The sequence below is a fragment of the Gopherus flavomarginatus genome, chromosome 1, assembly GCF_025201925.1.
Source record: "Gopherus flavomarginatus isolate rGopFla2 chromosome 1, rGopFla2.mat.asm, whole genome shotgun sequence".
Classification (NCBI taxonomy): Eukaryota; Metazoa; Chordata; order Testudines; family Testudinidae; genus Gopherus; species Gopherus flavomarginatus.
Window position 1 is genome coordinate 123,745,487 of NC_066617.1, and position 23,469 is coordinate 123,768,955.

The following is a 23,469-nucleotide window of genomic DNA, read 5'->3' on the forward strand; positions in this document are numbered from 1 at the left end:
ATGCATGTATGTTTAACTCTCCCCAATTCTTGCATTTATAAACCTCCTTTGGACTTGTGTTTCTATAGTCTGTTTTTTGCACAATTGATATAAAAATGTTCCAGTTAAATAAATGTATTTATTTGTTGTATGTATATGTTAGGAATGAATGAATATGCATATATTTTATGTATTAACTAAAATGGGATATAAAAAGTTTGGCACAAATGAGTATCTATATATGTTAGCCCATTTTAAGTATTTTAAAATATATCGTTAGCAGTCAGTGTAGAGATGAAAAGAAGTAAAAAGTTAATGTGTTGAGCATTTGCTCATATCAAATCAGTCTTGAGGATCCCTTCTGCTGAGTAGGATGTCAGTCATAACCTTGGTAAAAAGACTTTGCATACCTCAGCACAGGTAATACTACTGTATCCATTTACAGTAATTGCTGTAGTATGGTATACCATATCTAAACGAAAGCTGAAGAAAATCCCACGTACATGCCAAAAAAGTGTGTATATCTGTATATCGTATACACACACTATATACACAAAGAGACAATTCTGTTCTTAGTTACTCTGGTGTAAATTTGTAACTACATTGGAACACACTGGAATTTCAGTACACCGCCATTAACATAAAAGAGCAGAATAAGGTCCTGTATTTAGAATGCACACATGAAAATTAATATAGTGATATATAATGGTGTGTGTGGATCTAATCAGGATGTAATTTTATCTACTACACAGTCTAGATTTGATTGAATTTTTATATTGCAACTGTAGCACTCAACATTTTTCTGAAGAATTATGCATGCCTAATAAACTTAGCATAATTCCACAGTTTCATTTTTAATTAGCAAGATTTAATAGTTTGAGGAAAATAACTGTGATACACCTTTCTCCTTTTGGCAATCTCTATTTGACATTCCATTAGGTACATTAAGTAACCGAGATTTAAATATTGTGTATCTAGTCATACATTAAATGTTTGGCATTCAAATGGAATCTGATTTTGGAGTATTAAAATTTTAACTCTAAGATGAACATCATTTTCATGGTTCTGGTGGGAAGTTATTTTATGGGAATATTATTCTTCCTTATAGTTGACACAAGAAGAATGTAGGGGTACACTGTACAAATATAGATCTGAAGAATTGGATATAGATGTAAGTATTTGTTTTTGGCTTACTGTGTTGATATTCTGATGTAGAAGTTTCTACCCTGATCATAAAACTTAGATGCAAAAACTACTTAATATAAAACTAGTAGCAATTGCTACTAAAGGGGGGGGGGGCATTTCCATTATAACCCCCAGTTGTCATGCTTCTAGCGTTCTGAAATTATCACATTTTGGCCTGAAATTTTCCAGCATTTTTCTGTGCTCAAAGGGGAATTATTTCTGAAAGTCAGAGGAAATATTCCTGGATGTTTGAGCAAATATCCCATAGCTGGTTTTGAATTTATTGGGGTTGGGGAGATACTAGTACTGCAAGTGAATTTGCGGGTGGGGGGGACTGTGTGCGCGTGTGTGTATTTAAAAAAAATCCCTCGAATCGTCAAGAGACTTACAATACTTATTTATGTAAGTCTCTTGAATCAACAAGTCTACACTAAGGGCTTGTCTACATTACCTGCTGGATCGATCGGCAGTCGATTGATCACGTCTAGTCTAGATGCAATAAATAGATCTCCAAACGCTCTCTTGTCGACTCCGGTACTCCATCAGGGTGAGAGGCGCAGGCGGGGTCGACAGGAGAGCGTCAGCTGTTGACTTACCTCAGTGAGGACACCTTAGTAAGTAGATGTAAGTACATCAACTTCAGTTACATTATTCACCTAGCTAAAGTTGCATAGCTTAGATCAATCCCTCCTCTGCCCAGCCCCCTGTGTAGACCAGGCCTTAGATGCACTGTTTGTAGACCTATAGGCCTCTTCTAAAGTACATGTTCCATATGCAGTTTTAAAATGGGTAAGTTTTGAAATCAATTGCTTTAAAGCTATTAAATGCATATAGTCCTTTTTCATGACTACTGTCCATGTCAAATTTCAGTTTTAAAGCTTCAGCCACTATAAAGGGATTACAGGAAAAAATAGCATTAATTTACACGTGGTTTGTTCTCATTTTAGTTACAAACATGCACAAAACTGGCTCAGCTGGTTTCTGTGAGTGACAGAAATGGAAGGTTACCTATTCACTGAATATAGTATGTGAGATAAGGCATGTTAGTTGAGGCTAAATATTACAACGTGAATGTGTCCTGTCCAACTGAGCCATGTACATTAATTGTAGAAGGTTTTGCAGATGCTTTATTGCCTAAACTCAGGCCACAGAAGAAAGTATTTTCTAAGGGTATGTCTACACTGGCAACTTTTAGCACCACAAGTTATACCACTTTTATTAGAACACTGGGATTAAACAATGTTGCATGTCCACACTGTGCTCATTGTGACACTGGAGCACATTCACTTTAGCAGCTCTTGCAGTGGCAAAGACAGCAGTGCATTGTGATAGCTATTGCACTGTGCAACTGGCCACAGGGTGCTTCGGGAAGGGTTTTCAGTGCCTCATGGGGCAGGCACAACATCACATGATGCAGGTTTCTCAATCCCATTGCTCGTTGGGCATCCTACTACATTGCCAGCTGCTTTTCAACTGAAGTTGGGGGGGCAGGAATGTGTGTGATAGGGAGAGTGTGGCGGGGGGAGACTGTGTTCTGGAGGACCGCGTGTCAGCATGTCGTCTTAAGTTCACACAGTGGCCGGAAGTAACTAGTTAACCAGTCCTGGGGGAGGGGGAAACCCTGACATCAGCCCCTGCCTCCCTCCCTCCCTCCCTGGGCTCTCTGCACAGCAGCCTCTCTCTCTCTCTCTCTCTCTCTCTCTCACACACACACTCACACACCCACACACACCTGCCTCTGTGTTCAACAGCACCATTCCACATTAATGGTTTGCTGTGTGTCCTGGAGCAGATCAGCACACAACGGCTGTCAGAAATGGTGCTTTGAAAGGGGAGGGTTGCATGTCTCAGGGCAGCCAGGTTCAAAACTGTGAGCAGAGTGGTCACTTGAGGCATTATGGGACAGCTTCGGAGGCCAATTACAGCACAGAAAGCAATCAAGTGTCTACACTGGCCATAGAATGCTGGAGTCTCTGCACAAATAGCATTATCACTCTTGTCAAGATGTTTTTTTTGCAGCGCAGCAACTGAAGAGTTTCTGCGCACATAGTGGCTTAGCAGTGTGTACACGTTTGCAGTTTGAGCTCAAAAAGCTGCTTTACTGCACAGAAACTTGCCAGTATAGACAAGCCCTAAATGTTTCACTATTTGAGTCTAACACAAAAGACAGATGGATACAATGCCTTACTTGACTTACGTTAAATAAAAATATTTTACCTTTTCCATTCATTTGATGACAACTCACTTTTCTCTCTAAGTCTGACACAGTAAAATGTAAAAAGCTGTTTTATAAGTTTACATTTGAGATTTAGAAAAAAAATATTTAATACATAAGCAAAAATGTCATTGAGAGCAGATTTGAGTGTTTCAGAAAGCAAGATAAAAGGTCAGTGCAACCTCACAACATAACTCAGTGTATATTTGATACCACTGTGTGTTAATATGCCTAAAAAGGAGGCTGAAAGTGGACATATCCGGGTTCTCCACAGCCTTTCTTAAATTAAAGCTATTTCCACTTGTTGGTGCTGAGACCATTCGCTTCATCGGGTCTTTCTGTAAGTAATTTGGGTCTGGTTCACTCTACTAGCAGAAAGGGAGGCAAACTGCACATTCAGGCCACCTGGGCTATTTGATCCCTAGAGAAAGTCAGTCAATCTGTTTTACCTCCTCCCTCCCTGGGGAGTTAGCCTTACCCTCCAGTTGTTGAAAGCTGTCCACAAGATATTCTAATTAAGTGTATTGCTGGGCATCCTGAGCAGCACCTCAGTGCAGTAAATATTGCTGGTGCCTTATGCTGCTCTGACCTTCAGGTGGACTTCTGATTGAATGTATGCCAGCAGAATGAGTCAAGCTAATGTCTCTGAATTAGTTAAATTCTAGCAGTATGTGTGTGAAGTTTTATTTGACTGTAAAATCCATTACATTTCATTACAGGAAATGGGGAGAATCTTTATATACCCTATGTACACTGATGGGAATAAAAACCATAACTGACAACAGATTTTATTTTTGCCTATGCTGGAATCTCTTTGTCAGTGTAATGGAATCCTATACTACTTATGAGTTCTTCAGAAGAATGCTGGCCCTTAAAATAGAACTTGGCAATGGAAGACTTTTTTAGAGAAACCATTGCCTCCGCAGAACACACCAGCAGCTGAAATTCAGATGTCTGTGTGTTTTAGCAATTTGATAGTACTTAGTACTGTGTAAAGTAAAAGACTTAGTGCTGCCCATCATCTTCAAGCTGATGGCATTGCAAACCAAATGATCTATCACCAGAGTAGTCACACATACGTATTTAACAGAAAGGTGTGAAAATAGAACCATACAGGGCTCCCACAAGATTGCTTTGCTTTCGCCTTTGGTGAGTAATTGCTCAAAACAACTTTCTGTAATATAGGATAGAAAAGAATGGATCTATTTAATATGTACCCCAGCCAAGGCCTGCAGGTGGGTCAAAATAGTGTGATCAGCTCTAGTAAAAGCTGCTGTGAAATCTGGAAGACTTGGCTATAGAATAACTAGATACTACATTTGACCCACACTGTTTAAACTAGAGAATTACTGTAATTTCATAGGGTCTTTTTCAGAGTCTCTTAGGCTGCTTTGAAAATTCAATATTCATCTTTACAACATTTAAAGTTAAATATATAGTAATAACAAAACTTTAATATTCATGAAATGGTTTGATACTGTGTTAATATAGATGATATGCAGAATAATAAATACTAATTACAACCATCTTCTCTTAAACTAGACTAAGCTTAGCCGATTATGTGAACAAGATAAAGTGGTACAAGCACTGGAAGAGAAACTTCAGCAGCTACACAAGGAGAAAGTAGGACAACTTTATTTATTGCCTAAAATGGATGTTATTTTACTTGGCTATTATCATAACACTGATAACTAAAGTAAAAAGAATCAACCCAATGGTGCAGAACATTAAAAATTAATTCTTTTTATTATAATAGTACACGCTTGAGCAAGCTTTGCTATCAGCCAGTCAAGAGATAGAAATGAATGCAGATAATCCAGCTGCCATACAGAATGTAGTCTTACAGCGAGATGATTTACAGAATGGACTGCTGAGCACTTGTCGAGAAGTGTCTCGAGCTACTGCAGTAAGTAATAGATTTTTTTTTTGCCAGTAAAACTCAATGAGGTGTTAAGCGATTTTTCTTCATGTTGGTACTTTTAATTGAGTTGTCTACAGGTTCGTTCTTTATTATTTCCCAGCATCTTTAAATTGTCTTTCATTTACCTCGAGCTTCTGGTGAGCCAGATAGAAAAATGTTCTTTTTAATCCAGTCAGCATGTGGAAATCTTTTGCCTTAAATTACTTTAAAGGGACAAATGCATACAAACTTTAATTGATTTGGCAACTTTTTTCTGTAAGATGAAAAGTTGATTATAGAGTGAGTTGTGTAATACCAATAAACCATATCTTATTGAGAAGTTGTGATGATAACTTAAGATGCTGCACTTAATTTTTCAAAAATGTATTGGCTCCTTTGTAAATATGTTAATATACAATAGAAGCAACCAGAGAGGTCATATTGTCCTGTTAAGTTTACTATATGCTCTTCTTAGAGTAGATGTAGCAGTGTATTCCACTTACGTATGTGTGTGCCCACAATGCTGGAGCTGGAGAATTTTCCCTAGTAGTACCTGTATCGGGGCTGTGCTTGCACCTCATGGCTATAGTTCCTCCCCTAGATATATGAGGCAGCACTGCCCCAAGCCCTCTTAGTTCTTTCTTACCCCCCATGGCTGGAGTCAGAACTGTGTGTGGTTTTCACCTCACAATCCTACCATTTTTAGTGACTTTTCTAGTTGTATATAATTAATTAGTATCCATAGTATAGCATTAGTTAGATTTAGTGTGTGTTAGCTGTAGTTTGTGTTTCCCTGGTGATGCCCTCACCAGGATTGACATTGTTTGAGGAAGCAGTCCCCTTCAATGATCCACATGTGGTGCTTGCTGTGCCTAGGTGAAGCCCATGTCAAGGAGCAGTAGTTCGATTTGCAGATCATTCACCAAATGGACTTAGGTGGCAGGGGATCTTCAGCTGAAGCAACACTTGCTCAAACAGGCCTGCTTCAGCACCAAGGCCATTGTCGTCATGGAGCTGGCGCTTCTCTGGAGACACAGAGGAGTTGTTCCTTGTCAAGTGCATCAAGGAAAAGGTCACATAAGACTGACCACGGTTGCTCCAGGCCCTATGGGGACTTGCCTCCCTCCTCCAGAAGAAGCGTGGCTCATCCCCGGATGAATGCCAATTCACAGGATGGAGCATGACCTGTCAACTGCTTCCTAGTATGCTGTGTAAGGAGGGTCGGAGACACAATGCCGCTAACTCCAATTCTGGCCACGGGGTGTCCATTGAGTCCGGTACTGATGAGGATGGTGCTGACACCAGCTATTTCTACGCCAGTGATTAATCAGGAGCCGATGGACCTCTTCTGTCTTTCAGTTCCTATCTCGCTCTTGGTCCAGGACTTTGCAGCCCTGAGTCTTTTATAGCCCCATTGGCTGGGCAGGCTGCTGAAGCTGAGAGTTTGTCTGCACAGTACCCTGAGATCTCTTTCACAGTCAGTGGAAGTAGGGCTGGTGCTGGGCTCAGCACACATTTGGAAAGCCTTTCCTTCTCCAGAGACAGCAGGACTATCCCTGAAAAGGTCATAGGTACCATAGGAGAAAGCAGTCGGGTCTGGGATTCGACTAATCCACATTCCCTCTCTTAGTGCCTCCCAAGCACCCCGTTTGACTCCGTTGGTCCACCCCAGTGTTCCAGGATCTCTCCTTTTTTCTCCCCACTTCCTCTATTTAGGAACAGGTTGGCCTGCTTTCACAATGCTTGGGGCTCAATCACCATTGTTGGGCTGTCATCCAGTTCCTTTCCATCCTTCCTCCTTCTGTCCTTCTTCAGGAACCCCTCTCAGGAAGCAGGTTCGCTCTTTGCTGCCTTTAGGAGCAGCAGAGAGGTGCCACTGGAACATCAGCGTTAAGGTTTCTATTCCCAGTACTTTCTGGTGTCCAAACCCAAGGTAGAGGTGAGACCCATTCTTGAGCTTCATGGCCTCAACAATTATATTGGATAAGTGACATTCCGAATGGCCATTCTATCGACTGTCCTCCCTGTGTTGTCTCAGAATGGCTAGTTTACTGCTCTGGACCTTCAGTATACCTACTTCCACGTGGTGATTTTGCTAGGCCATAGAAAATTCTTTCAATTTGTTGTGGCAGTGTCATTTTCGGTACACGCTGCTTCCATTTGGCTTGTCTTCTGCACCCCCCTGGGTTTTTACCAAATGCATGGTCATTGTGATGGCATATTTCATGAAGAAAAGAACCCACATCTTTCTGTATCTGGGTAACTGGTTACTGAGGGGCGGCAGATTCAAAAAGAAAGTTCTTGCTCACATCAACAGTGCTCTGCATTTACTCAACCATCTGGTTCTCATCCTAAATACTGGAAGTCAACTTCAGTTGCCGCTCAGAAAATTGAGTTTGTTGGGGCCGTAGTAAATTCTACATATTTGGGAGCATTTCTGCCGACCGACGGTTTTCAGGCAATTTGCCAGCTTTCCATGTCAGTGTCCCATATGTGCATGAAGCTCTTGGGACATATGTCCAGTTGCATGCAGGTAATCCGATCTGCAAGGTTTCTCTCTCTCTCTCTCACACACACATACTCTCACACACCATACATACTCAGGACAGTGCCATCTGACTGTCAGATATCAGAGGGGTAGCCATGTTAGTCTGGATCTGTAAAAGTAGCAAAGAGTCCTGTGGCACCTTATAGACTAACAGAAGTTTTGGCGCATGCGCTTTCGTGGGTGAATACCCACTTCGTCGGACATGCATCCGACGAAGTGGGTATTCACCCACGAAAGCTCATGCTCCAAAACTTCTGTTAGTCTATAAGGTGCCACAGGACTCTTTGCTGCTTTTACCATCTGACTGTTCACCCACTAGACAGATTGGTCTGTCGTCCTCTATTGGTCCTGGACTCCTTGCGGTGGTGGACGCATCTAGAGAACATTTGCCAGGGCATTCTTTCCCTTTGTCTGCCCCTTGCTAACCAGGTCTGTTGTCATGGACACGTCCCTGATGGATTGGGGAGCACACCTGGGGTCACTGAAAGTCCAAGGTCTGTGCTGGGAGCAGGAGGCCTCACTGTATATCAATATGCTGGAGCTTGGGGACATCTACAATGTATGTCATCCTTTTCTGGACTATTGGGTTCAGTGGTTCACATGATGAAAATACTGACAAGATGTATTATGTGAACAAGCAAGGGGGAGCACACATCTCCAGTCTTCTCACACTGTTGGTTCAGCATCCCCATATTGCCGCTTCTCCATCCTGAACTACTCACTCAGAATAACGTTTGCACCCTCTATCTTACACTCAGTTCCCTCCATCTCATGACATGGCTGATGCATGGCTAAATGAGGGGGAAGAGCGTTGTTCAGCAGCTGTTCAATAGGTACTACACAACAAGAAAGCCATCTATCAGAATGGGTTATTCAGCTAAATAGAAGCAGTGTTCAGTGTGGTCACTGGGCTATGGAATTCAACTGATGCTGGCTTCTATCCAGGACATCTTAGAGTATCCTGCTGCACCTTCAGTGGTTGGGACTTGCACTTAGTTCAATGAAAGTGCATCTGGCAGTGATAGCAGCCTTTTATTCCCCACATTCAGAGAAAATCAGCCTTCTCCAATGCCATGGCAGCAAAATTCTTAAAAGGGCTTCATCTCAATCTTCCGGTCTGAGAGCCAGTTCCTCCGTGGAACTGTAACACTGTCCTAGGGGCTTTAATGTGACCTCTGTTCGAACCCTTGGTATTTTGTTCCTTTTTGTTTTTATGTCAGAAAACTGCATTCCTGGTAACGATAACATCAACAAAGAGAGTGTGAATTGCAAGCTCTGATGAGAGAGCCTCCGTGTACACAGTTCTCCAAGGTCAGAGTGACTTTACGACCACACTCCAACTTTTTTTCTAAAGTGGTTTCACAGTTTCATTTGAAGCAGGCAGTATATTTACCTGTGTTCTTTCCTAAGTCGTATTCATCTCCGGAGGAGCAGTATCTCCACACATTAAATGTCAGGCAATGTCTAGCCTTCTTTCTGGACAGGATTAAACAGTTATGTGCTTTGCCTTGCCTGTTTGTGTCACATGCAGATCATATGAAGTGTCAGATGATCTCTTCAGATGATCTCTAAATGGATAGCCTCCTATATCAAGACTGTATGAAATAGCTTCAGCTATGCCTCCTCAGTGAGTGCAAGTTCATTCTGCAAGAGCTCATGCAACATCAATAGCATTCCTCAGTGATGTCCCAATATTGGACATTTGCAGGGCTGCTACGTGGTCATCCGTACATATGTTTATTGAACCATTATGCCATCACTGCATCTTTCAGGATGCAAGTTTTGATAGGGCGGTCCTGCAGTCCTTGTTTAGGTAGACTCCAGCCCCGCCTCTTGGGGGATACTGCTTGTGAGTCAGCTAAGTGGAATAATTTGCTGCATCTGCTTGAAGAAGAAAGTTAGTTACTGTAACTGTAGTTCTTCAAAATGTGATGAAGTGTATTCCACAACCCTCCCTTCATCTTCTCTGCATTGAAGTCTTGTCTCATGATATTCCGTATGAAAGAACAGAATGAGGTCAGGGTGGTGCTGCCTCATATAGCTGGGGAAGGGCTATGGCCACAACGCAGGAGCACCACCCCCCTATGGGTACTGCTAGGCAAAATCTCTGAGTGCGCACACATCTAAGCGGAGTACACATTTGCATCACATCTTGAAGAACCGCAGTTACTATAAGTAACCTTTTCTTTTTGTTGGTTGCTGCTGTGTACAGTGGAAACATACATTAGAATGCTCTCATTTATTCTTCAGAGCTTTGGTAATTTATGAAGGGAGTTACTCTACTGATGTAATGTTAAGTGGACTCTCTTATTTCCCACAGTGATGTAAGCTGTTTCAAAAGGATAATTTTGTTCAAGTACTTGATTTTTGCTGGGGGAAAACTGGTTATCAGTTTGGATGGGTGGTAATATTGGACTAGATTTATGCTCTGATTTGTGCCTAATACAATCCCAATGAAGTCAGTGGGCCGCACACAATGCAGAATTTGACTCTTTGACGTCAGAAAAAACTTCAATAATATGCATGTGATATATTATCAAGGGATTGAATTTAAGTAAACTTTAGGTTAAAAGTGAAATGCACAGAATGGCACCTGTGGAATACTAAAGGTTGTAAAAAGAAACTTCATCCACTTGGCATAGCCCAGCAGAGTTTATATAAGAATCGCCACTTGTTGCCATGCAACAGAAGCAGGGTGGGAGTGCAAAGGGGCATTCACCTCTTGAGTACCTCCCAGCAACTGGGTATGGTACCACAGTCCTTTTCTCATCTCTGGGTGCCCCTTGCAGGCTGTCAGCAGAGCTTTGTTGATCTTCAGTTGCTTGGCACTCATTGAGTCATAAAATCCAAATGAACACCCTAATAATGTATTGGAGTCCAACAAAAAAGCAATCTATTTCCCCTCTCTAGGATTTTCATCCCTAGCTATAGGCCCTCTAAATTCAGCTCTTTGTTCAGGCCCACACACTACTCTGGATTCCAGCTTCAGGACTCTACACACAGCAGCCACATACTGCTTACTCTAGTCCGTCACTGCTATTTTCCTGGCCCTCTTCTTACTGAGCCCCTTGGATATCCAGCGCGATCTCAGGGCTAGCATCCTTAGGTTCTTCTCCCTCTTCAGTCTGCATGTAAGTTCAGACAGCCATAAAACTCTAATACTTTTTGGGCTTCTTTTAGTCAGAGAGTGCATCCTTCTTTGCTCCTCTGGTTCCAGCCAGGAACCGACTTGCTAAGCCCCTGCAGCTTCTTTTACCTGAGCCTGCTGGGCTATGATTGCTTCCATAAGGTCTCCCTAAGCAGGCCTGCAGGACCCACTTTCACTGCTTCTGGTACAGGGTGTAATAGGACCCCAAGGCCTCCTGTAGGGAGCTGCAAAGGCCAGATACACCCTGTCAGAGGGAGCCTCATATATAAAACTGTACACTAGCTCCCAACCTGTTTTAATGTTTAACAGTGAAAAGAAAGACTTACAGTTGCATTTTAAAATATTTGTTTCCCCATCACAGATGACTATTAAAGCAGGTGGAATGTGATTTGTAGTGTAGCGGTGTCTCAAATAACAGTTTTTAGCAAGATGGATGCCTCATTACAGGGCTCAGAAACTTTGATTAATAGCCCTGCATACAGTTGAATAAATGGAACATTTCTGCGCTCTGCAAATGTTGTGTTCCCTTCATCATCCACTGTTTTTATGGTGGATTTTTCTCTGTCCTTGTGGTCAGAGACTGACTAGACATTATGTCATGACTAGGGAATAGGACTGCCCCTACTGAAAAACTGTTAGTTTTCTCCGCTTCCAGAATGATGCAAAAGGCAGGCTACAGACCTCCATTTGTGACAGTCATCTTGATTCTAAATGTAAACGCTTTCTTCATCCTGTCTCATTTGAAACTTACTCTCTCAGCAGGCTTCTTTAATCAAGAGAAATACATTTTTTAGACATAGTATTCAATACTCTTGTCTAGAAAAGATTTATTATATTTAATATTATGTCCGCTGGTTGTCATTAATCCTAAAATGGGACTGCCCAGAGTTCACTGTGACACAGCTGATACAAAACTAAATACAACAGTCCAATTATACTTAGTGATTAATGTTAGTTAAACACATAATCCCTAGAAGAATCCAGACCCATGAAGGGGGGTTGGCCACTGCCACCTCCGGCCCATTTTTCACAGGAACTCTGGGGAAGCTTGCCAGTCCCAGCTATGTTTGGAAGTGTGTCACACAGAGCTGATCAGTTTCCAGATCTGGAACTGGACTGAAAACAGGAAGGAACCGCAGAAGCAATGTGGCTGCTCTACTCATTAGCAAAGCAGAACCTGAGGACAGCAGTACTGCTGCTCTTGATGCTCTTAAGTAGCTTCTCAGGTCACAGTGCTCCTGCTGCTAATGTGCTCCATGACAACAGCCCTGCCTCAGATTTGTTGCAATGAGTGACAGCACTGTTGCATCACTGAGACACTCCCATCCTGATCCTCCTCCTCCCTCTCCCCCTACAGTCAGCTAGCCAGTTAGCTAGGGTGCCAACAAATATAATACTGTGGCTGTTTGCCTGGGGAAGCAGACAGGTTATGTTCCTTTCCCAGGACCAGGCATGGCCCCTCCACACTCAGACCATTTCTATTGGTGGAAAATACTATTCCTGCTGTAGCTCCTTGTCCCTGCCCAAGGCTCCCAGCCTGATCCCCAAATATAAATCAGTCGGGACAGACTCTTCAAAGGCTCAAGACAAATCCGTAAACATCAATAAACAGAAGCCTTGGTCTTACCCAGGAAAACAAATACAAAAAGGAGACCTCCTGGCTATAACTCTGCCCAGAGTTCATCAATATCTTACATTAAACATCAACAAGACAGATGGAAGGGTGGGGAACCTAAAGAAGGGAAAGTTAATCCTGATTCTCTTTGACGGGACAATGTCTGTCTCATAAGCCTTGCACTTTCAAAAACCAAAAAAGGCACAATCACGTCACCCTCCAACTTGTCACCATTTCAGCATTGTAAGAGAGACAAGACAAAGAATCTTGCTCACTTAATTAATGGTCTCCAGAGGAAGGGCATCTGTCCCAACTGGATGGAGAAGAAGAAAGAAACTCAAGATAGACACCTTTCAAGGTTATGTTAAATAAACTTATTTCAGAACTCCAGCCTGAGCAACCAGAAGAATAGGAAGTGACAGACAAAATCCCAGAACAAAAATCTTGCCCTTTAAATTCTAAGGAGGACTTTGTGTCCCCATCCATCCATCCATGATTCAGAGATTCCGAAATGCAGAATGAGCATTACCTGGCCAGTCTAGATGACCCAATTTGCAACTTCACAGGTTTTACCTGCTGTTGAAGGACAAGCTGGGCTTGAGTTATTCTGCCTTAGGTGGAAGCAGCAGCCTCTTCAAACAGTGGCCTCAGAGAAGGGTGAGTTTTTACCCTCAGTACCCATGAATAGAAAGATAATCCACTCTAAAGCATGATTCTGGATTTGGCCTGAAGGCATCTGTAAAACTCAGAGGAAAGACTATTAAAAATCTTAATTCTGAATTAGACATCATACTTTTGACCTGTTAAATAATAATAATAAAAAAAAATCTACCGATGCATCCTGTGAGGGAAAATTGACAAAATTTAGTCTGTTGCAGCAGGTGATAATTGGAGATCTTGTCTGTCTCCAGGCGTATTTGGAGTGTGAAGGAGGAATTAAGACAAAGGGTCCAAGAAGGAAATTCTCAGGTGCAAGCAAATTTTTTTCCCTTTTTTATCTTGTTGCCCACGGAAGAAAATAAATGAAACACCAGTTGAAATGAAAAACTATTTTTAAACAGGACCAAAATGGATTTCTTAATTTGTTCTTGAGCGATACTGCTGAATTTGCATCTGCTAGACTGAGAAAAAAATGGTGCAAGTTTTTTAAACTGCTAACATCTCTTTTTAACTTGTCAACACCTAGTGGGAGATTTTAATTCTACCTTTCTTCTAAATTAAGGAACTGGAAAGAGCATGGAGGGAGTATGACAAATTAGAATACGATGTAACAATTACAAGGAACCATATGCAGGAGCAGCTGGACCGACTTGGAGAAGTTCAGGTATAGAAGAGCTGTAATATGATTTTAATTCTGTTTAAAATACAAAGTTGAAGCAAAAAACCTCTTTATTTCATGCCTGTTTGAGTCTTCCTGATAGATCAATGAAAGGAAGAGGAGGGAAAAATAAGATTGTCCTTTGCTGCTTTTTGGTATTTTTTATTATTTGTATTACTGTAAAGGCCTAAATGGTAGTTTGGGTTTTTTTGTTTTTCTGGGGAGAAGGGTGGGGGGGATATTATGTGTTTCATTTTTCCCCTTCCAGCAGCTCCCATTGGCCTGGAGCAGTGAACTGCAGCCACTGGGAGCCATGATCAGCCAAACCTGCGAACGTGGCAGGTACACAAACCGGCCCGGCCCACCAGGGGCTTTCCCTGCAGAAGCAGTGGAACAGGTTTGAGAACCACTGCAATAAGTAGATGGGGGGTGGAGAGGAGCATAGGGAGCCCTGTGCAGAGGAGCGCCACAAGCCATGCATGCTACTGATTGGCTTTCTACACACAGACATGGAAGGGATGTTGCAGATGAGTGGCAGGAGCAGGGAAATAAGTATACAGCAGACCCATTGGCACAAATTTTGAATGGTTATGGGGGCACACATCGGCCATAGTTTATTCACCAGTTTAGAGTAGTTCATTCTGAGAGTCTGGACAGAGACAAACACAGCTCCACACTGTCAGTCATGCTGCCTTTATGTTGATTGGATCCACCTATGTGTCTGTTCTGATAGTGTTCCCTTTTGGCCAATGCAAGAGATGCAAACAGCTCAACATATGAAGAATCATCCCACAGAGCAGAGCTGTGGTAATGTGTACAGTGGAGAATTCCCTTGTTTCCATTCTCCTTTGTAGATTGGGACATCGTGTCCTCCGGTGTCACTAGTGAAATGCTCTACTGTCAAATTGCTTAATTTTCATTTTGGAAGATGAGATTTGCAAAGCCGCTGAATCAGGCAGCTGGAATGTGTGAGCAGTCAATTGTTGTGATGGTGGTGGCTACTTCACTAACCACCCTGAAGAGGTTACACCAACCTCCAGATAATGTGAACATCGTATCAGTGTAGATGGGGAGTGTCAATTATCAGATTGCTTCCTAAATCCTGGTTCCTTTCACTAAGGAGAGAAAATTGTGTACATGATACTTTCTACAGACTGTAAAATTGTTTGTTCTTCCACCATATTATACGTGCTGTCCCATGTCTCTTTACCGGCAGACTGAGTCAGGAGGTATACAGCGTGCTCAGATTCAAAAGGAACTTTGGAGAATTCAAGATGTCATGGAAGGTTTGAGTAAACATAAGCAGCAAAGAAGTTCTACAGAGGCAGGTAAATGGGCTGCTTTTATTAAACCACATAGTACTTCTAGGGAATAAACTTTGTAATTGCTTTTTTGCTTGACTGAAAACTGTTTGATATCACAGTTGCTGGAAACAAGTGTAACTGAAATTATTTACTAGTTGAAATTAGTGTGTTTAAGCCTTTTGGTCAATACAGAGGCAGGCTTTTGTCCTAGTTCGTAAATAGTTATTTATCGTAAACAGATTTTCATGTTTTTTTTAAACAGGTACCATTGGATCAAAGTCTTTTTCAGCTATTAAGTATAAAAATGAGGTATGATTTTAGTAGTTTTATATTTTAGCATCCATGAATTTCTGAATTAAAAATTATTGGCTGACTAAAATCATTTCTGAACTCTTCTAATGGTATCAGAAATGTGTATTCAGTATATTTAAATTGGCAGATCCATTACTGAATTATTGGATTACTTTTGAAGGTTAAAGTCCCATGTAGTAATTCTAAATTTTTCATTTCTTCTGTGACCTCTTACCAATTCATGATTCTGTGTCCCCCTTCCTCACCCTTTTTTGTTCCCAGGCCTCTACCCCAAAAGCGTAAATCCTGATTCCTCTCCCCCCCCCCCCACACACACACATATTTCATGGAGAGAACAATTATATTGTTTTACATCTCTCTTCATATGTAAAGCCTGGTTCACAGATGTGCTGAGCACCACAACAACAGATAAATCGATGGCAGCTCCAAGTGTTCAACCCATCTGGAAATCAGGCCCATAATGTGTAGAAATCATAGCTTTAAAGGTACACTGTCAACTTTGTGTTACACCCAAAATTTAAGCTTGGTTTATAAAGGTTATAGAAAATCTAATATGCACCAAAATCTTTTAATAATATTGAATTTCAGTTAAAACAGTGAGATAACAAAATCAGTATGCTTAGTCACAACAGAAGCATGTCTGTGCATGAGAGGCAGAAAGTACAACAGATAGAAATGAAAGCATAACTAGCTGAGTGAAATGCAGGAAGTAAATGGTGAAAATGAGATTTAAAAGAAGTATTTCAATCTCTGAATCTAGATGGTGTTAGTAAAACAATGTTGTTTGTTAATGTATCTTTTTAGTATGACAGTGTCCCTTTAATTCCAAAACACAAAGCTTGTATAGCTACAGTAATATACTTTTTAAAAGTTATAAATAATTGTAACAGGTGTGCATATCTAAATAAGGTGACTATTCTACAATCTTTAGGAAGAGGAAGTAGTCCCACCTCGTCCTCCACTCCCTCGGTCCTATGACTTTACAGAGCATCCTCCCATAATCCCCTCTCTGCCCAGTGATAGCAGCTCCTTGCTCTGTTATAGTAGGGGCCCAGTACATCTGCTGGAAGAAAAGAAGATTCACCAAGTTCAAGGATATCAGAGAAATGGATCTTACTGTGTAAGTGGCTAAAATTGCCACAATGTACATCAAGCATTCCCCCCCCCATCCACTGCACAGTCACTTTTATTTTGACATCTGGCTACTTTTGTGCTGTGTAATTCCTTTTTGGCTAATTAATTTTAGTTCTAGCTGCATCATTTGCATCTGACATTTTTTCATCAGATATACCATGCTTATAAACGTGTTTTAAGAATCAAACATCAAAACAAGACTCTCACAGTGATTCGATATATTTTGATCACTTTTTCAAAATCAGGTTTTTCTGAACTCTTGTAACACTACACAAACCCCAGTCCTGGCAATCACGTATCTGTTGAAGCCATTTATAGTTAGTTTTTGTTTCTTGGGGTTAGTGTTATATAATAACGGTGAACTTTCTCCTTCACATCAGCCAGACTCAGTTTATATAACTTTTGAAAGTCAGTGGCAGTTTGTTTCATGTTAATTACAAAATGAATATCTCTACACCAGCCCCTGAGCAATGGAGCATTGGCTTGCAAAAATAACATATTTAAATTAGAGCAAAATCAGCCACAAGATTACGTTGTTTGATTCTTAAGGTACTAACATTTAAATGATAAATCAGTGTTCATTGCCTTTTACTATTATCATCCTTCTAGGGTCCAGATTATAGACTTTATAAGAGTGAGCCAGAGTTAACAACAGTGGCAGAAGTTGATGAGTCTAATGGTGAAGAAAAGACAGAACCAGTTTCAGAGTCAGAAACTTCTGCAACTAAAGGTTAGTGCCAAGCATGTTGATTTCCAGCCTGTTTTTCAGTCTTTCACAAGGAATACAGAATATTGTAAGTGCCTTGTAGAAACTTGTTTTATTTGTGTGTGTATATATGTGTATAATATTACGAATAGTATGTCCATTTCTTGATGCAAATGAAACAGCTCCTGCAATAAAATGCTTTAGTTTTACAACAAGAGGTTTTCAGTCAATCAAACCACAGAGAAATGAAACATTACACTGAACAACAACCCTGAAATCCTTATTGACACTGTGTCAAATCATATCATTCATGTCCCACACACATCACTCCCTTGAACAATTACCCATTTTCTGTCCTTGCCCTTATGCGTTTTTTTATTCCAACTCGCAACAGTGTGTTATCAAAATGTCCAGAAAGGCAGCATCACAGAATTCTCAAACTCTCTCAAGACAAGGAAATAATGTGTTTTTTAATCTTGTAATTGTTGAATTGCCCTCTGTCTTGTGATACAATAGAATTAATGTTATTGCCCTTGGAATATACTCTAATAAAGGTCTGTGCTGTTGCTGAATGCCTCGGTTTCTCTTCTTCATATAGTCCCCATAAAAGCAATTAATTACTTAGTAGATTCCTTCACTGTGAACACTCACTTAAGGAATCTAATACCCCTTGTTAAAACATGTAAAATAGCTTTTTAAAAGTTGTGTTTGGAAAAGGCAGTTGTCAAAATCCTCTCACTTTAACAATATGTGCTGCACCCCCATTAGCCAAATTGAAAGAACATTCAAGAACGATGTCTTAAAATCAGCCTCTCCCTGCCCCTGTAATACCTGCAGTGTTCAGTGCCAGTCAGGTCACTTGACTTCCGTTGTAATGTGATGACTCAGCATGCACGTGAGATGCTGGTGTTATGGGTCTTGGCTGAATGTGATCTAAAGGGGTGTCATTAGTTAACTGTGTGGTTTTATGTTGTATAGTTTTGAAGAGTTGAAAAAGCATTTAATCCTTGTGGATTACCTGATCCACCTTATCTCTCATAAATGGAGAAATAATTGTCCGTCTGTGAGAAAACAAGCCTCACTAAAGAAAAGCAGATAATAAGCTGCCTATCTGATATAGATGGCACTTAAAAAAAAAAAAAAAAATAGCTCCAGCCTCAGTGTGGATTCTTCCTCTTACCAGTAAATTGAGATAATTGTATTGTAGCTGTTACTGTTTGTTCCACCCAATGAGCACTTAGCCTTCCAAATGCACTTATTTCAGTCTAGTTCTCGATACTCAAAAAAATCCCAACAGCATGAGAGAATATAAGCAATCAATTTTTCCTAATTGTCTACATGCACTAACATATTGCTTATACTTGTATTTGTATTGTTTCATTTAATCTTTCCATACCTTCATATCCCAAACAATTTCAGCAGAGCTCAACTTAAAAGTCACACATCTAAAATTGTATTTTACTTATTGTTGTAACAAACCACATCTAAGGGCTTATCTACATGATGGTGTAACGCACACTAAGTGTGATTTCTATAGTGCACTAAGATGTTATGCATTAATTGGTCCGTATAGATGCTTCTTGTGGGATCTAAAGGTTTACAGTGCACTTTAACCTAGCACTATGTTAAAGCACACTAGGAACCTTTAGTTCACACCAGCAGGGCCTGATGAACTAATTTAATGTGCAACATCTTAGAGTGTTTTAGAAATCACATCACAGGAATGTGTATAGCCTTACCATGTAGACCAGCCCTAAGATAACTATAGCCACATGTAGTGGTTGCTACTGCAATAAAATAAGAAGAGATTGGAAGAGAACATTTAATTTTTTTTATTTGTTTATTTTTTGTGCACTTTACAGCACTAGTTATTTTAAATCATAGACTTTAAGGTCAGAAGGGGCCATTATGATCATCTAGTCTAACCTCCTGCAAAATGCAGGCCACAGAATCTCATCTACACACTCCTGTGTCTGAGCCATTGAAGTCCTCAAATCATGGTTTAAAGACTTCAAGGTGCAGAGAGCCTTCCAGCAAGTGACCTGTGCCCCACGCTGCAGAGGAAGGCGAAAAATGTTATTTTCTTTTCATTTGTCCTTCGCCCTCCAAGAAAGAAAAAGCATTTTAAAAATAGGAATTTGTGATTGTAAAACTCTAGAAATTGGAGACCAGTGACCTGCAAAGGAGAATTAAAATAGGTTTATGCCCTTTCTTTTCCTGTTTTAACAATTAAAGGCCTGAAGGGTTTCTTGAAATGTGTTTGTGCTGGTCAGATGCTCAGCATTCCGTGTGTAGTACAAGTTCAGGTCCTATCTAGTCCTATTTTGTTTTAAAAAAGAAAAAACTTTCGTGACTAATTAACATTTTGGATAAAGGAAGCTTTAGTTAAAGATGCATCCTCCCACCTATCCAATTATGACAGTAGCAATCTACTGGGATCTGCAAGAGTTGTTCTAGCTAAACCAGAGACCACAGCTGACATTCCAGATATTTTCAAGGGAAAAAAACTTGCAAACGGACAAAAAATTGTGAAAGCCCAAATGCATCTTTTGGGTTTTCTTCATGTATCATGAAGAAGCAAAACAGGAGCAAGCCTAATTTTTGAAAAAATCCTTTGCTGGTCACATTTAACATACTGGTTAAATACTGACTAGATTTGTTTGACTGGGTTTATTTACTTAGAAAAAATGCAGATATACTAGTTAGGCATCATGACTTTTATGGTAAATACAAGACTGGTAGCCTATCAATTAATGACTTCACACCCTAATGTATTTTCACTGGAAAACAATACAGTATTGCATGTGCCATTTTGCATAACACTTACGATGCTGTTTTATTACTTTATAGGTTCACATTTTCCTATTGGAGTTGTCCCTCCCAGAACCAAATCACCAACTCCAGAATTGTCAACAATAGCCTCTTACGTCACTTTAAGGAAAAACAAGAAGATAGATCTAAGAATGGTATTTAAAAATAATTTTTCCAAGTTTAATTTCTGGATCTTTAGTTACTTTAAAAGCTTTATCTTTCATTTACTTTGAAACATCCCACTGGCTTAAAAAGTGCAATAAAGTGTATTACCTTCATGCATTCAGTTCATAAGTAAGCAATGACAGCATTTTAAAATTCACTTGTGCCAGAACCCCTATAGACTTCATTACATTTGAATTGGTAAAGTGCTAAATGTTGGTGATAAGTCCTCAATTATTGAGTAGCTTTTAAAATCAGGCTCTTTGATTTTTCTAGTGGTCACCAGTATTATTGCTAAACTAGTTATTGAATCTAGTGCCAGTGGGTCATCCTCAGTACTGAATTAAAAGTACATAAAGTCCTGCCTTTTAGGCTTGTTTTTTTCAAGTGCCTTTCTTGTTGTGGGGCAGGAGGACAGCATATTAACCTGTGTTGTTAAATCATTTTTTTCCCAACCCAAAAATGATTTTTGAGACATGTGAAATAATTAGAACAGTTGAGAGTACAGTGCATAGTACTGAACCTCTTGTGATTTTCAGATGAGTTCTCAGATAGTGTGGGATGAAGGAAGAAGACAAAATGACTAAGATAGGAAATGGGAGCAGGGAATAGAGAAGACAGAAGGGAAAACTGACAGAGGATTTTAGGAATGAGAATGGAGGCAGAAGCAAGACAATAACAGAAGTGTGAGTTCAGAGAAGAGATTACTACAACTTTTGAAAAGACCGTATCCAGACTTTTTGTGAGCTTTTGAGACATATGCATGTTTGGGAAATCAGAGTCCACAACAACAACCATACTCTAGTCTTCAGCCTCATCTTTAGTATGAAAATTTTATATGATTACTTAATACAGTTTAACTGTAATCATAGAACAAGGTGAACTAAGTCCAGAACCATTCAGAAAACAGCTTAAAACCTTTAAATGCAGTTGTAGAAATGGTGCTGAACATAGTTTGGTCTTGGGCTATGCTTGCAGTTAAATTGTAACCAGCTGTACCCATTCATAGAGTTTAAGACCAGACAGGATAATTAGATTGTAATCAAGTCATCTGTCCATCTTCCTTCTGATAAGGTAAACAGATTGAGATCTAAATGTCTTACTGTAAGGCATTCCCCCCAGCTTTTGAATAATTTTTTGTGGCTCTTTTCTTTACCGCCTCCAATCTTTCAACATTTTTTTTTAAATGTGGACATCAGAACTGTATGCAGTATTCTAGTAGTCTCATCAATGCTGTGTAGAGGTAAAAACGCCACCCTACTCCTACTTGCTCCACACCCGTCTAAGTGTATACATCCAAGGATCAAGTTAGTCCTTTTTTGCCACACAGTTGCTCTGGAAGCTCAGACTGAGTTGCTTGTCCATTGGTCAACATGAGTTCCCAGTGTGATGCTGTGGAGAAAAAGGCTAATGTGTTGCTGACACCTGTTGTCAGCAATGGGTAATAATTTTTCTAGATTAGACAAAAGTTACTGATACTTTTTAGCTCATTTGACAGCAGATTAGCAACTACAGTGCTGATATATTTTAGGAATAAATTAGGTGTGAGGAAGCAACATATGGATGCCAATTTATGGTGGTTCTTCGAGGAAAGTCCCTGTGGGTGCTCCACTTTAGGTGTCCGTGCGCCCTGTGGTTGTAATCGGAGATTTGTGGTAGCAGTGCCTAGTTTAGTTGTGCATGCGCCATCGCCGTCTCGTGCTGCTCCAGGAAGTTACGTAGTACTGCGCAACCAACTGTCCCTCAGGTCCTTCTCTGCTGCCTTTTGCCTTGAGTCAGAGCAATTACCAGTGCCCTCACTTACCTTTATAGTATACTTAGTAGTTTTATCATTGTTACTCTTAATGCTTATTCTATTTATTTTTAAAAAAGTCTCCCTTATTCCCCTCAGTAGGAAGAGTAAGTTTAGGCTTCCGTAGGGTTACTGCTCTTTCTTATTTGGGACAGAACCTCTCCACATACCCAAATCACTGGGATTCAAATGCTACCTGACTTGCATACTGTAAATCTCTATCTCTGATAGACATGCACAGTGTGTCTGCTGTCTCAGCAAGACACACATTCCTCAAAAGTGTCCACGTTGCTGTAATCTCCTGGCCAGAACAAGAAAAGTTATGGATCTTCAACTTAAGGTCCTTTATGATGGAGAAATCTCTGATACCGGCCTCAAACTCCGAGTTGAGGACCCCTCCAGACCAACAATCGCCATCATCAGCCCCTACGAAAAAGACTTGACCCAAGAAGGTTGCTAAAAAGCAGGTTCAGGCTTCACACAACGGGAATTGGCTACGAAAAAGCGATCCCCTACCTCCAAGTCTACCATGGTACCGATGGCACTGAGCCAGGACCTTCCAGTACCACAAGTTTTCAGAGAGCCAAAGACCCTAAGTGGGGAAGCTTGAACAGAGACTCACATGCCATTCCCACCAAACTGGCCTGATTGGGATCAGTGGGCAATATACAGGGCTCAACATCACAGGCCCCCTAGCCCACCAAGATCAAGAGCACCATGATCACCTATCCCAGCAGCATCAAAAACACAAGAGGAGGTGACCGAGGAAACCTCAGACCAGGAAGCATTACCAAGAGTGAACATGTTCTCTTTGTCACCAGATAGAAGTATAATGCCCCTACCACAGGGCATGACTTCAAGCAATTCCAGAAACTCTTCAAAAGGTGGCAGAGACCTTGGGCATATCACAAGAGGTACCTAAATCACAGCGCATAAACTACTAGACATACTTTAAACATCTACCTCAGCAAAGGTAACATTTCTGATCAACGATACTATTATGGAGCCTTCCAAAACCATCTGGCAGACATGCGCAGCAGCACCCCCACCATGCATAAGATCAGTCAAGAAATACTATGTGCCATATAAAGGAGTTGAATTCTTATTTAAACACCCAACGCCAAACTCACTAGTGGTGGAAGCAGTAAATGGCAAAAACAACCTGTATGACAGAGACTGGAATAAGTTAGTTCTCTTCAGCCACAAAGTGTATTCATTTGCAACACTGCAGTTTCACATAGCTAATTACGAGGCCCTACTGTCCAAATATACACAATTTTTTTTTTAATTTCAGAATTTATTGAAGAGAAAAAAAGAACAGTTTAAAGCTAATATCGCCG

The 23,469-nt window shown here is 40.6% G+C and overlaps 1 protein-coding gene across 13 annotated transcripts in view; it reads left to right on the top strand.

The window, feature by feature from the left end:
• The window catches only part of PLEKHA5 (pleckstrin homology domain containing A5), a 294,700-nt gene that overhangs the window by 253,803 nt on the left and 17,428 nt on the right, over nucleotides 1–23,469 (top strand). For 5 of the 13 annotated variants that reach the window (XM_050967954.1, XM_050967974.1, XM_050967984.1 and 2 more), the window contains 9 exons: nucleotides 1,088–1,150; nucleotides 4,922–5,002; nucleotides 5,136–5,285; nucleotides 13,813–13,913; nucleotides 15,121–15,236; nucleotides 15,475–15,521; nucleotides 16,456–16,644; nucleotides 17,268–17,388; nucleotides 20,215–20,330. In XM_050967954.1, the coding sequence (XP_050823911.1) occupies nucleotides 1,088–1,150; nucleotides 4,922–5,002; nucleotides 5,136–5,285; nucleotides 13,813–13,913; nucleotides 15,121–15,236; nucleotides 15,475–15,521; nucleotides 16,456–16,644; nucleotides 17,268–17,388; nucleotides 20,215–20,330 (984 nt within the window). Of the gene's footprint in view, nucleotides 1–1,087; nucleotides 1,151–4,921; nucleotides 5,003–5,135; nucleotides 5,286–13,812; nucleotides 13,915–15,120; nucleotides 15,237–15,474; nucleotides 15,522–16,455; nucleotides 16,645–17,267; nucleotides 17,389–20,214; nucleotides 20,331–23,469 lie in introns of all 13 variants that reach the window. The other 8 variants (XM_050968002.1, XM_050968024.1, XM_050968044.1 and 5 more) reach the window with 4 other exon arrangements.